Genomic DNA, 13,000 nt, shown 5'->3' on the forward strand with positions numbered 1-13,000 from the left:
ATTATCATTTTACTTCAAGCTTTGGGTGAGAAGTCCATATTCCAAGAAAGAGATGGTAGTGGGGTAGAAAAAGGTAGGACAACGTAGAAGTCTCACAGTCTTGTTCCTGATAAACTATATTTATATTTTTACAGTATGTTCTTGTCATTCTGATTTTAACTTCTCTTTTCACAGAAAACAGAAGTGATCTTGCAGCTGATGTTGGAAGGGTGGAGGCTCTGGCAATTACACAAGTAAAAACACAAGTGAAATTTGATATTTTAGCCTGTGTGTTTTCAGTTGTGTAACGTTTCATGTCTGTATGTTGCAACGAAGGCCTTCTCAAGACTCAAGTCCACAATTAGGGAGGTATAGAGGATATGCATTGACGTCACTTTCCCACCGGAATACGCCCCCTCAGTCGGGACTGAGCAAAACATTCTGCGACATGGCTGCCTTTAGTAGAGGAAACTGCAAAACCGGGAGTAAAACAAACAATTATCTGCTTAAATTAAAGGCAGTTGGACTCGACAGTGATCCTTACAACTTACCAAAGAACCAGTGCATGGACATTCAACAAGAAATCGGAGCTGTTGTTTTACAGTCTGCCGAAAACTAAAGAAAAGAGAAGCAAATGCATCGCTGCAGTTCACAGAAACAACTTGAATCCAGGCACCAAAACCTGGATTTGCGGTTGTTATTTTGTGTCAGGTATGTTGGATTTTTGGGTAAAATCATATCTTATTAATTTATATGCTTGACTAGCTAACACTATCTAGAACACTATCTAGGAAGTTTGTAGAACACAAGGCTCATCATCATGGTTTTTAAAAAAATAAATGCTGACAAAAACTATTCAGTTACACAGAATATAAATGAAAGATGCTAAATATTTAATTGATGAGTAGTCAGTACATAACTTAAGTAACTTAAATAACTTAGTTACAATCTCGAAGATTTCCGTTTCGTTCTCTTTGGCGGTACCAATGGCGAAAAGCAGTAATTGCAGGTGTGTTTTTGAACCTCACTTCCCAGAGATCCAACCGGATCCAACGAGTGTCGCACGTGTGACGTCAGCCATTTGGCACCTGGGCCACGCAAACTATAACAGTTACTATTTACTGAATAAAAAATGGTTGGTATAAAAGTAACTGTTGCAGCTGAGTGCCACCGCTCGTTTAAGAGATGAGAGAGACGAGTTTATTTCTTTGGACGCGACTGCGTCTTTTTTTATTTTACGGCCGCCACGCGGCTTTCTGTTCGCAATTCACAACACACAAGACACAATACACAATCCCCGGCTGACTGTCCGTCAGCTCTTCTTCCGTCTCCCCTTCCTCTCTCTGTCGACCCGCTTTTAAGCGTCCAGGCTCACTGTCGAGGTAATCAGCACATTGTCCATCAATCAAACAATTAACCATCAGTGCTGATTAATAATCCCAAACAGCCGTGGCGCAGAATTCCGAGAGCCGCCCCGCCCACTCTCTCTCTGCAGCCAACGCAAAACCACGCCCACCCTACCACAGTAACGTTATGTACATACTCATTCATTGTCTAGCATTAGGCTAACTTAAGCTGTCTTTACACTGCTGAGCCGGGTTAAAATGCTGTAGCAGACCTGGGGTAGAATTAGTGGTGATCAATTTTCACAAACGTTCTTTATCCACCTTTTGCCCGGTATGAACATGTTTACACTGCAGAGAAGAATTCGCGGGATTCGCTGCGGCTCGTGCAATTATGTATCTCGTGCACAATAAACAGTCTTTTTCGTGAATGATTGTTGCGGGATATTTATGAAACGACTGCCTTGTTGTTTCTGGTTTTGCTAGCTAAACTGTTCGAGAATAAAGCTGAGCTGGGTGTTAAATTAGCAATCAGAATAAGAAGAATAAAACAAAAACAAATGAGATTTCATCAAAAAAGGCACCAAGGCTGAAGGAACATATGAGTAAGCGTAATAAAATAATAACGCTAATCCATACTGCCGTATTCTTTTATTTAGTTTTCTCCGGATTGACATTTTTACACAGAAATCAGACCCGGCTCTGCTCCACCTATACCTTGGCTTTATTCCGATCATTAAACTTGATGGCAATGTAAATAGCGGTAGCGTTAAGGCCAGTTCAGATCAATGATTCACAACGAGACGAAACGGTTTTAGAATGTTGCAGAGAAAATTGCAGCGGTGTGAACTGGTTAGTTGCAGAGCGTCTGAAGCCGTTGCCTAGGGTCTCAAAAGACCCACCTTGTCAAATCGCCAAATGCAGTTTTAGAACGTTTACCATCAGACGTCTTGGAATTTTGCAAGTTGCATCCAGTCTCGTTGCGAATCATTGATCTGAACTGGCCTTTAGTTAGCTACACTGCAACGTTGCAACAAGGTAGCATATTACATTCGAGAGACGGTTTGCGAGGTCGGTACCGGTCGGTAGCGTTAGCTAACGTTTTTTATAATTGTTAGCTGACGTTAGATTGTGTTATTTACATTAGCTAGCTAGCTAACGCAACTTTACCTGATATGAGAGATGGATATGTTGCCTTTCTTGACATGGTCCGGTAGCTAGCGTTAGCCGTGCACAGAGCTATGTAACTTAGTAACGTTACATTGTCATCAAATGTAATACGAAATCTACATCAACAAATAATATGACCTCTCATGTTACACAAAAACTCTTTAGGGTTCCATAACCCCCCTCCCCTCCCCTCCCCTCCCCTTCTCTGTTATCGTAACGCTGGCAGACACCAGAAAAAACAGTACGCCGCTCACACACAAGTGAGTTGAAAAGCGAGCCTGTTGCGTTAGCTCCGCCTACCCTCTGAGGCGGACCAACCACTGATGGGTGATGGAAAACACGTCACTAACTATGCGCCGCTTGTGAGTTTTTCCCAGGAATGTCGCCACAGACACCTAGTTCTTTAATCATAAATTATAATAAAAATAATATTAATTAATATAATAATACGCTTAATCCCATTGTTTTACCTAATTTGGCGATAGATAGTGACTTAACAGACATTTATTTTAATGAAAATCTTTGAGATTATTACTTTAAGGTATGATTTCACCCAAAAATCCTAATATGTATTTTACCCAGGGATACCTTTCATGAAAATTCAATTATGTTTTCTATTCCTAGCTGCATATAGTCACAAAACGTGTCTGTCATAAAAAAAACTTTATTTTTCAATCAATCACTCAATCAATCAATCAATCAATCAATCAATTTTTATTTAAAGTGCAGAATCACCATGCAGCATGGTCCCAATACACTTTACAAATAATGCAGAACAGAGATGCATTAAAGAAAAAGGAAAGAAAGAAAGAAAGGAAAAGAAATGTAATTGAATAGACAATTTAAGAGATCAAATTTGAAATGTAGTATTTAAAACACAGTATTTAAAATGGCTGATAAATGTTTTATCAGCATTTAACATGCGATAAAAATATAACACTTTTTGGCCAAATAATTACCTAATTTGGGAAAGGCAAAAAATCAAAATGATGGAGAGTAGCATGATCCAATTAGAATCCCGTAATGTTAAAGCCCTGTTCACTGTACAGCTGCAGTCCTCATTCCGAGGCTTGGCTGGAGCATAGGCAGCAGTTGGCGATGGGGCACATCTCATCCAGTCAACTGCAATAGATTTGGATGCAACAGCCTCTTGATTTATCCCACCTTGCTTCAGCATCCAGTAGGAATTTCCCTTGAAGAAATAAGTATCACCTGAGAGACAAAGGACACAACAGGAGAATTATGAGGGAGGTGCATAATAATAACTGAAACAAGAGGGGGAATAATGAAAAAATCCCACTACATTTTTCTATTAATACAATTTCTTGGATCTCATTTTAAATATTTCCATCACCTTCCTTTTAATTCAAATTAAATTCCATAACAAATATGATCCTGTGCTTTGCTAAAAATGTCATGAAAACATTTAAGATATTTCAAACTAAAAAGGAACACATGTCATTTTTAAATAAATTCCACTATTAATATTATGAGTATGATGATTGCCATACCCATTACGGTTTATGGAAATTAAATACACTTCAATATACTATAAATATGTTTACTTTTTAAAAATATAATGTTAATATATTACAGAGCCATATGTAATATATTACAATATCTAAAAGTAGTGATAATTTGTATGTCTGTCCATATATTGCGAAGTGTTGCAATATTTTTATGAAATACTTGATCTCAATACTTTTCAGCATAGTACACTTCTGTAAGGGACACTGTCCCTCATAGTGGCAGATTTCTGGCCTCAGTTCCTTTCATGAGAACACTGACATCCCATTTACTTTCAGAAGATGAAGAACTTGTGGACAGGCTTACATTGCATTTGAGTACATATCTGTCACCTCTCTGCTCTGCCCACATTTTAGGGTAAAGCGCACCTCTGTCTTGACCTCTTTCTAATCACAGAGCGAATCACCCTGCAGCTCTTTTCTGGGCACCTTTGCCAGGTGGCCAGACTGTGACACCTGGAGGGGTGGGAAGAGCAGAGAGGGGTGCTCCTCCTCTTTGGCTCCTGTCCGTGGTCCTGCAGGGCCCCCCTGACTGTGGGAGGAAACCCGCACAGCTGACAGCGGCCAATGGACTGAATCAGCCCTCTCTGCTCTTCCTCCCACCTCTCCTGGGATTGCACGGACAATACAGCCAATATGTTCCCCGAGACCAGGGAAGATGTCAATGGTTCATCTTCTAGGGTACTACAGTGTACTGGAATTTTAGGGCTCAAACCCGTTTTGTGATGATTGTTTCTGCCTGTTCCCCAATCAGTGATGTTGTATTGCTACTATACTGTACAGATTACATTTAAAATAATTAATTATTCATAATAAATGAATATAATATGTTTGTGTGACGGCTATGTAACATCTTATTTCTCACCATTTTTCCAGCTGAAAATGTCATCAGGGTCAGGGGGTACACCTCCCCAGAGAGTAGCATCTTTTGGGTAGTCTCCATCCAGCTTTCTCTCCATTCCTCTCCTCCCTTCATCAAACCTCCAAAACTGCCTACCACTGAATAGGTAGGTCTTCCCATTGTGGTCCCATACAAATGCAGCCTCCACTCTCTGTATCTCATAACCGTCTCTTGACCTCATTGTCCACTCTGAGAGTGGATGTGGGTACCCAGGAAGGGATGTGGCGCCATTGAAGACCCAATACTGATTTCCTGTTCAGATAGAAACATGGAGAGAGAAAGACAAGAAGACTCCTTTAAATTTTACGTTACACAGACAATAACCCAGCAGTGTTCAGACTGCTTTCTCTCTTACCAATAAAGAAAATTATGTGACTGTCACTCTTCCTCTCGTACACAGCATCAACTTTTTCAATTCCTGGGGGGATCCCAATCCAGAATTTCCATATCAAAGCTGGGGAAAGAGAAACCGATGAACCCGACTGCTGGATCCGCCAGAAATACGGGCCTGGAACGAGAAGAGCAAAATCGCTAATTTGTCACTGTAGGACGGCTGAGTACAATGTTATGAACTCCACAGCACTGTGGTCCAAGAAGTGCATTTTGGACACTGGTTCAATATTTTGTTCTCCTACCCTTGAACAAGAAGATCTCTCCTCTAATATGAGCCACTGCATCAAAGCTCCCATTGCAGGGATTGGGAAGAGAGTGGTTTGGCCTGAGAGAAGGAAAGTGTGCAGGTGTAACAGAGGGAGGGGTCAGTGTTACACTGATGCAGAGAGCCAAGACTGAGATAGTGTTGCCAGCTAATAATAAAACAATACCACAATAATTCAGCCGCCTTGAACATGACTGCTTTGTCATACAGAGGCACATTACTAATACACGTTCCCAGTATATATAGAATAAAATCACACTATTTGTATTGCACAGCACACAGAACGGGTTTAACATGACCTACACTCCTGGGCAAAAAAAATGGGCCAAGCCCAAAATGGCAAAATATTAAGCTTCTAATGGTCTTGACCAGAAATCATTGGTCAGAAAATTAGCAAGAATTAAACAAATGCACTCTTGAGACCTCCTGTGCCACCATTTGCTCGTTTACTTTTGCTGCAGTGAACTGTTTGGCAGCAGCACGGTGATTTGAGGCTCATTTGATACCTTGGACCCTTGATTAAAAGCTAATTTTTTTGCCATTTTGGGCTTGGCCCATTTTTTTTGCCCAGGAGTGTAGACATGAACTGAAGCCACTGAATACAGCAGCAGCATTTCATAACATAATTTTGCTGCTTAACCTGTGTTACACAACTTATATTTTATTTTTCAATAGTAATTCAAGTTGAGTGTCTTGTTCAAACATACAACAGTAGTGCCCCTCCTGGAATTTAAGCCTTAAGTTAAGTTTGGGTTAACCACGGCAATCCTAACTTACTTATGCCCACTTACAATAGGCATTAGTTATTGAATGTACTATGGACACTGAATGGACTATTGACCATCCTATTTTTTATTTATTGTATTCAGACATAACAACTGTAGTATTTTATATAATGATGGTGATGATAATAATGATGATGATGCTGGTTAGTATTATTGTAGTTGTTGCTGTAGTTATTGTTGTTTGATGGTGATGTTGGTGGTGTACTCGCTTTTGTGTTGGTCTTGGAGGATCAGGACTGGGCAGGAGAGGAGGACGAGGAGGACCAGGTACGTCACCTGGAGGCCGTGTAGGGGAGGCTTTTCTAACCCCTGAAATAAAGATATAGCCAAATCATACTGAATTCTAACAGTGATATTATAAACAGAAAGCAAAAAGAGAAACACACATAGGAATGTGAAATAAGTGATCTCTCACCATACAGTGTCTGGATGGCCAGTCTGTCATCCATGGGAAGTTTATATGCTGCAATGTCCCCAACTGGACCCTGGTAATAGGGCCTCATGATGGAAGGATCAGAAGAAGAATGGGAGAGACCCAGGGCATGGCCAAACTCATGTACAGCCACTGCGAATAGGTCTGTGCTGCCACTGTTCCCTAAAACATAATGACATTGATTTAAATGTAAGTCTATCACAACCACCTGGGTATCTGTCCATCTGTTCATCTATCCATTCAGTAACACCTAGCACCAAAGGACCATGCTCTAATCTTGGGGAGCAGAGGTAAATGGTGAGGTTTGTTGCATACAAAAAAGCATGGATATCATTGAAACAGATGAAAATGTCTTTCACAACTTATGTTGATTTCAGCAGCATAACACCTCAGCCCTATCTATTTTATGCACCTCCATAGCTCCAGATTTCCTCATCGTCGAAGTGCGTGTCCCCTGCAATGTCGCCCGTGCCAGGGAAGAACGCATGAGCAAGAGTCCCTCCTATACCATCGAAGGGGTATCCATCGTCGTGAAAAGATCGAGAGAAGGACACCCTTATGTCTCCCCCCTGTCCGGCTCCTTGTCCGTAAGTCTCGGATAGATAATGAAAGCTCAGCGGTGTAACATCGCTCCACACTTTGAGGGCATGAGCAAGGATTGGATTAACTGAATCAGACTGTATGTGGGTGCCTATGGTAGGGAAGCTGTGGACGCTAGGTACAGGTAGGAGAGAGAAAATATTACACACAGTGAGGGAAGTCAGTCACTGGACGGTGTGAAAATGAATATCTCATGGTGGGAATATCTTCGTCCTCTTTTAAGGTACCTCCAAGTTATGTCCGTTTTGTCCCAGCGCAGCCCTGACAGAGCATATCTCTTCCTCCTCCTCTTTTTCAGCATGTCTTCCGGTCCCACAATATCAGGGAGAGAACAGCGAGGGGTTGCCATAAGGGCAAGAGTGTCTTCATCTGTTAAAGAGATGAAATGGGTTACAGCTGCTTAAAACGAGGAGGAAACAAAGTGACACAATTATAATCTCCTTTTTTATTAACTCATTTTCTGTAGCATCCTTACAGTTACCCATTGCTATAAAATTTAATTTCCACCTATTTAAAATACTAAATCTTCACTATACATAAGGAGGATAGGTTGTCCATTCATCTTCATGCAAATCTACTAAATTCAGGTTAAGATATCAAGATAGATAAAAGCAGACATCCAATCAAAGATCAGTATACACATATTGATATGCAAAAGCCAGGCAATAAGGCAGGCTTGTTGTCAGATGATAACATAATTAATGAGCGACTACCCAGCTTCCCAGTCTCTTTTAGCCCAGCAAATCTCTGCATTTGGCGAAGTCCTTTCTCAATGCCCTCCCTTGTCTGAAGTCTCCCTGTGTGGGTGTTCGCGGGAGGCAGGTATCCATACCGGCTCAGCCAGTCCTGAGAAGGGGAGAAATGCATTACACTCACTGGAAACTTTATTACGTACACCTGTCTACTGGGTAGGACACCCTGTTGCTTCCAGAATTTTTCACAGCATGGATTAAACAAGGTGCTGAAAACATTCCTTTGGGATATTGGTCCATGCTGACTCGATAGCATCATACAGTTTCTGCAGATCTTTTAGCCACACATTCATTTTACGTGACTCCCACTCCACCTCATACCAAAGGTGTTCTGTTAGATTGAGGTCTGGGGGCTCAACAGGCCATTGGCGTAAACTGAAGTCATGGGCATGTTAGTGGAACCAGCCTGAGTGGTTTGCTTCATGTGTGCTTTGTGACATGGCACATAATCCTGCTGGAAGTATCCATTTGAAAAAGGGTACACTGTGGCTATAAAGGGATGCACATGGTCAGTAAAAATGCTTAGATATGCTGTGGCATTCAAATGTGGCTAAATTGGTATTAGGGGCCTAATCTGTGCCAAGAGAACATCTGACATGCCATTACTCCACCACCGCCAGCCTGCACCATTGACACAAGCCTGGATGGATCCATGGACTCATGCCACTTACACCATCTGCATGTCACAGCAGAAATCAATATTTGTCAGGCCAGGCAACGTTTTTCTTCAATCCTCCAGTTTTGGTGACCACGTGCCCACTATAGACTCATCTTCCTAATCAGATGGCAGAAGTGGAACCTGGCATGGTCTTCTGCTGCACTTGGCCATCTGCTTCAATATTCAACGCATTGTGCATTCAGAGATGCCCAACACTGTTGTAAACCGCTGTAATTTGAACATTAGTGGCCTTTCTATTTGCTTGTACAAGTCTGCCTATTCTACTCGGAACTCTCATTAACAAGGTGTTTTTGCCAGCAAAACTGCCATTCATTAGGGGTCCAAGCAGCGAAGCTGGTGGAACCCTATTGTATCTGTTAGGATTATTATTATTCTTATTTTTCTCCGCTAAAAGTGTCTGAGTCTCAGCAACCATCACCTAAAAATCACCTATGTCGGCCAGATGGTGGCGCTATAACAAGGGTCATGCATAAAAGGCCATAACTCCCACACCATAAGTTAGATCAACACAAAACTTAATTGACCTATGCATCTGAATGTGCTCTACAACTTTGCCATTGGGACTACCTATGTCCGCCATATTGTTTGCCCGCCATTTGGACTTTTTTATTAGTTGGGGTGCGGAAGAGCTGGAGCTCCAAATCTAAGTGTTACGACATCTAGTAAGCTTCTTTACGGCAAGCCACATCCATGGCAATGCAAGTAATCCGACACGGTAGGGTCTAGTTTTTATCAGTGAGGGGAGCGTCTGAACGTCGGGGAAGCGATGGAAGATAGTGCCAGCCAGAGTGCATGCTAGGCTATTAAAGGTTTGTTAGTAAAGGCTTTTTGAGAGGATGAATCATTACTTTTCTTTGGCATGGATCCATTTGAAGACAATATCGGGTGAGTTCGTTTAGTCTTTGAATCCGTCATTATCCTGAGAGAAATCGTATTCTCAATTTAATCTCTAAATTGACTGCAAGCTTAGGGTTGTAACTAGGTAGTTGTTTCGTAGGTGACTTAGTCTTAACTCGTCTTAACTATTGCTTGTATTTTTGCATTTGCGTTGTTGCTGTTCTTGTTTGTGTTAGTGTTAATCAGTTTAACCTACAGGGTCCAAGATGAACTATGCGGTTGTTCCCTGCACTTGGAATGGTAGGCTACTGCCCTCTAGGGTTTTCGACACACTTGTTCCTGGTTATGGTTATACACTTTGTTGTACGTCGCAGGTCGCGAGTTAATATTTCGTCTTTTGTTTAGTTTTTTCTCAATGGCGTATTTATTATTTGAAATGTGTATTTATGTGTTATTATTCTATCTGTCTCTGAGGCGCTCTGAAATGTGCATTCTCTGCTAAGCTGAGCAATGGATTGGAATATGTGTCTGACGTAGTGTTGCACGTTATACGGAAACTTCAGCACTTTTTCGGTACTTAAAAAAAAAAAAAACAATTCGGTATTAGAATTTTCCGACGTTCGGTAGTTTTGCGTCAAATGTAAAAGCCAGGGAAATGTGTCTCCTGCATTACTGATTGAGAGGATGAAAAGTGTAATTTGTCAGAATCTTCGCTAGATGGCAGTAGCAACTAAGGTTGCCAAGTGAGGTGACGTGCGCTTGTGCATTCACTTCGTAGATACAGCGCAAGCTTCCACTCAGTTGACTTCAGTAGCAATAGATGTTCTAATTTGTAAATATTTTATTATAGGAAGATGCTGTATTGTTATTAAAATATGCTGTTTTTAGATTTATTTAAAAGTGAAAGACCTGTTTTAAAGAAAAGTTTCTGATCTATTAAGGTAATTTCAGTATCGTTAGGTACCGAGTATTGAATCAGTATCGAGTATCGTGATACTAAACCTGGTATCGGTATCATAGTCAAAATTTTGGTATCATGACAACACTAGTGTGGCGCCTTTTTTAGTTGCGGCATGGAAGCGCTGCAGCTGTACATACACGCTGGGCCATCTAAGTGTTACGACATAGTAAAGGCCTTTACGGGAAGCGGCCAGGACACATCCATGGTGACACAACTGTCATCCGACAGCGTCTCTTAGCACAAAATTGGCCATAAGTCATCAATTTTTTATACAATCATCATGATATTCATTAGATATGTTGGGTGAAGGTATATGATCATGAGGACAAAGCCATTTTAAAATCGCTCCATAGGGGGCGCGATGGTGCCAATGCTTGGACCCCTCCCAACGCCGCTTGCAGCTATTTCTGAGATGCTGGAACCACCATGTCTGGCAGCAACAATCATACCACGGTCACTTATATCATATTGAGATTACTCAGTTTAAGGTTTGCTCGAACAACAACTGAACTTCTTCACCATGTCTGCTTGTTTTATACAATAGATGACATAATGGCATAAGTTGGTTTCATTAAGGGATTATGCATACTGGAAGTATCTTTTACATTTACTTATAGCTCTGGCAGAATATGACAGAATTTGGACAATTGCATCTACTTTCAGTGGACATTATTGTTTAGTGTGTAAAATGTATTTGCAGTATGTTGAAGTTAGCAACATGGTCCTCTACTTTCAGTGCTGCTAGTGATGGACACCATCACAAACACACAACTCTGTAGCTTCCGCTCTCATACCAGGGGCCTCGTCCCTGAAATAGTCTTACGATCACATTGTGCCTTAAATAGTGGCTAACACAGAAACCCATACCTACGTAGTTATTTTTAAAAACCTCATTGACGTCGATATGATCGCATCTGTATGTAAAGGTAACGGAAGTTATCTATAATTAACATACCTGATGGGAACATGGAGGTACTGCGCGTTTGAGGGCTGCGAGCGAATACCAAAAGTGAGCTGTGTGGGCGCTTTAAGAGCAACATTTAAATGATAATCTATTTAAATACTGTAGCAATTTCAGCGACCAGACGGATCGATTCCTTGAACCATTGTGCTCATTTATTGACAGGCAAAGTCGAATGCAGCTTTGAAACAAGCACGGGATTCTGACCTACCCGCGCGCGCATTACATGCTTTTCTTGTCCTACACCTGCGGACCACATGCAAATCACAGGTACAAATCCCAGTGGAAACTAACTGGCTGTTCTTTTACACAATTCCCGAATAACTGAGCACACACCAGGAAGTGTTACAAATACATTAACTACACACAAGACGAAAATATGAAGGGTCAACTGCGTGCTTAGCTGGGGATTAAACCTCAGATTTGAACCTCTAAACCACAGCTGTTTTACAACTGGAAAAAGCGAATCGTTATTCCAGAGGTTTGGATAGCTGTCCCAGTCGTTTCACCAGCTAAACACGCTGCGAAGAGTGCAAGAAATGTTGGTCGCATTCACAAAGCAGGGTAATTGTAAAGCTCGTTCACGTGATGTTTGAGATTTATATGCGTAATAGACACAAACAGGCCACTTTAAACCAAACGTAAGAAACTTTTCTCGGTCTCGGTTATTTATTTCTTTTTTAATAACCCAAGAGAAAGCGCGTAATTGCATTTATCATCATTAATAACCTTTATGGTAGCTCATACAAATGCAGTCTTACCACACCCCGGGAGTATTGGTGTTGGTCTTGGTGAGGTACTGGAATGGAGAGTCCAACAGACATGAAAACCATCATGGTCCCGGTTAAACACAGCACCTGGTAAACCATTCCGCACTCTGGCCCAACTCACAAAATCCAACACACTGGACGCAGACACGATCCCTGACAGCTTACAATATCGTCAGGTCCGATCTATTTCCTACACGTTGTATGTCAGATCTATGGAATTGGGCAGGGCTAATCAGGCAATTGGGCAGGGCGTATCCTTTGTGTGACAACCGTTTCAACTGAAAATGTCGTAAACCGCAAATGCACAGTAAAACGGTTAGTATTTATTCAACTGTAACAGAGCTCGTAGGCACCACATGTAGCCAGGTGCTTATGCATCGTAACAGTGGCAGTTTTACGGTGTGAAACAATTAAAACATTTTAAAAGCCAAAACATTTCGCAACTGGACCGTTTCCTAGAATAAGTGCAAGGAAACCTATTCCTTGTCTCATTCGGTTAGACTTTGATTTAAATTGTATGCTCAGAATAAAATCAGAATTTTTTTTGTACTAATAAAATTATTCATTCTTTAATTATTGACACTTCTGGTGACTAGTGTTTATGATATTGGTGAATATATTGCTTGTTCATTCCTCATAATCTTT

The 13,000-nt window shown here is 41.2% G+C and overlaps 1 protein-coding gene and 1 long non-coding RNA gene across 2 annotated transcripts; one reads left to right on the forward strand and one right to left on the reverse strand.

Moving 5' to 3' along the window:
• The first annotated feature begins 477 nt into the window (after positions 1-477).
• Positions 478-5,881, forward strand: LOC118220287. Its single transcript, XR_004763932.1, has 3 exons — positions 478-690; positions 4,895-5,025; positions 5,320-5,881. It is a non-coding gene; the product is annotated as an uncharacterized LOC118220287 (long non-coding RNA).
• Positions 3,190-12,567, reverse strand: mmp25b (matrix metallopeptidase 25b). The gene is made up of 10 exons (XM_035403987.1): positions 12,347-12,567; positions 8,109-8,241; positions 7,623-7,764; positions 7,208-7,509; positions 6,778-6,957; positions 6,572-6,671; positions 5,555-5,637; positions 5,275-5,427; positions 4,884-5,171; positions 3,190-3,704 (listed from the first exon to the last, which is right to left on the reverse strand). Exons 1-10 carry the CDS (start codon positions 12,452-12,454, stop codon positions 3,448-3,450), a joined length of 1,746 nt encoding a protein of 581 aa, XP_035259878.1. The 5' UTR covers positions 12,455-12,567; the 3' UTR covers positions 3,190-3,447.
• Between the last annotated feature and the right edge of the window lie 433 nt (positions 12,568-13,000).

Source organism: Anguilla anguilla, chromosome 2 (genome assembly GCF_013347855.1).
Source record: "Anguilla anguilla isolate fAngAng1 chromosome 2, fAngAng1.pri, whole genome shotgun sequence".
Classification (NCBI taxonomy): domain Eukaryota; kingdom Metazoa; phylum Chordata; class Actinopteri; order Anguilliformes; family Anguillidae; genus Anguilla; species Anguilla anguilla.

Bases quoted from the DNA above. Each gene is read 5' to 3' on its own strand.
- mmp25b (XM_035403987.1), bottom strand. From the start codon at position 12,454: ATGGTTTACCAGGTGCTGTGTTTAACCGGGACCATGATGGTTTTCATG. The intron at 7,510-7,622 runs GTACCTTAAAAG...ACCTGTACCTAG, and splicing joins AAAACGGACATAACTTGGAG to CGTCCACAGCTTCCCTACCA. The intron at 5,172-5,274 runs GTAAGAGAGAAA...CTATCTGAACAG, and splicing joins TCACATAATTTTCTTTATTG to GAAATCAGTATTGGGTCTTC.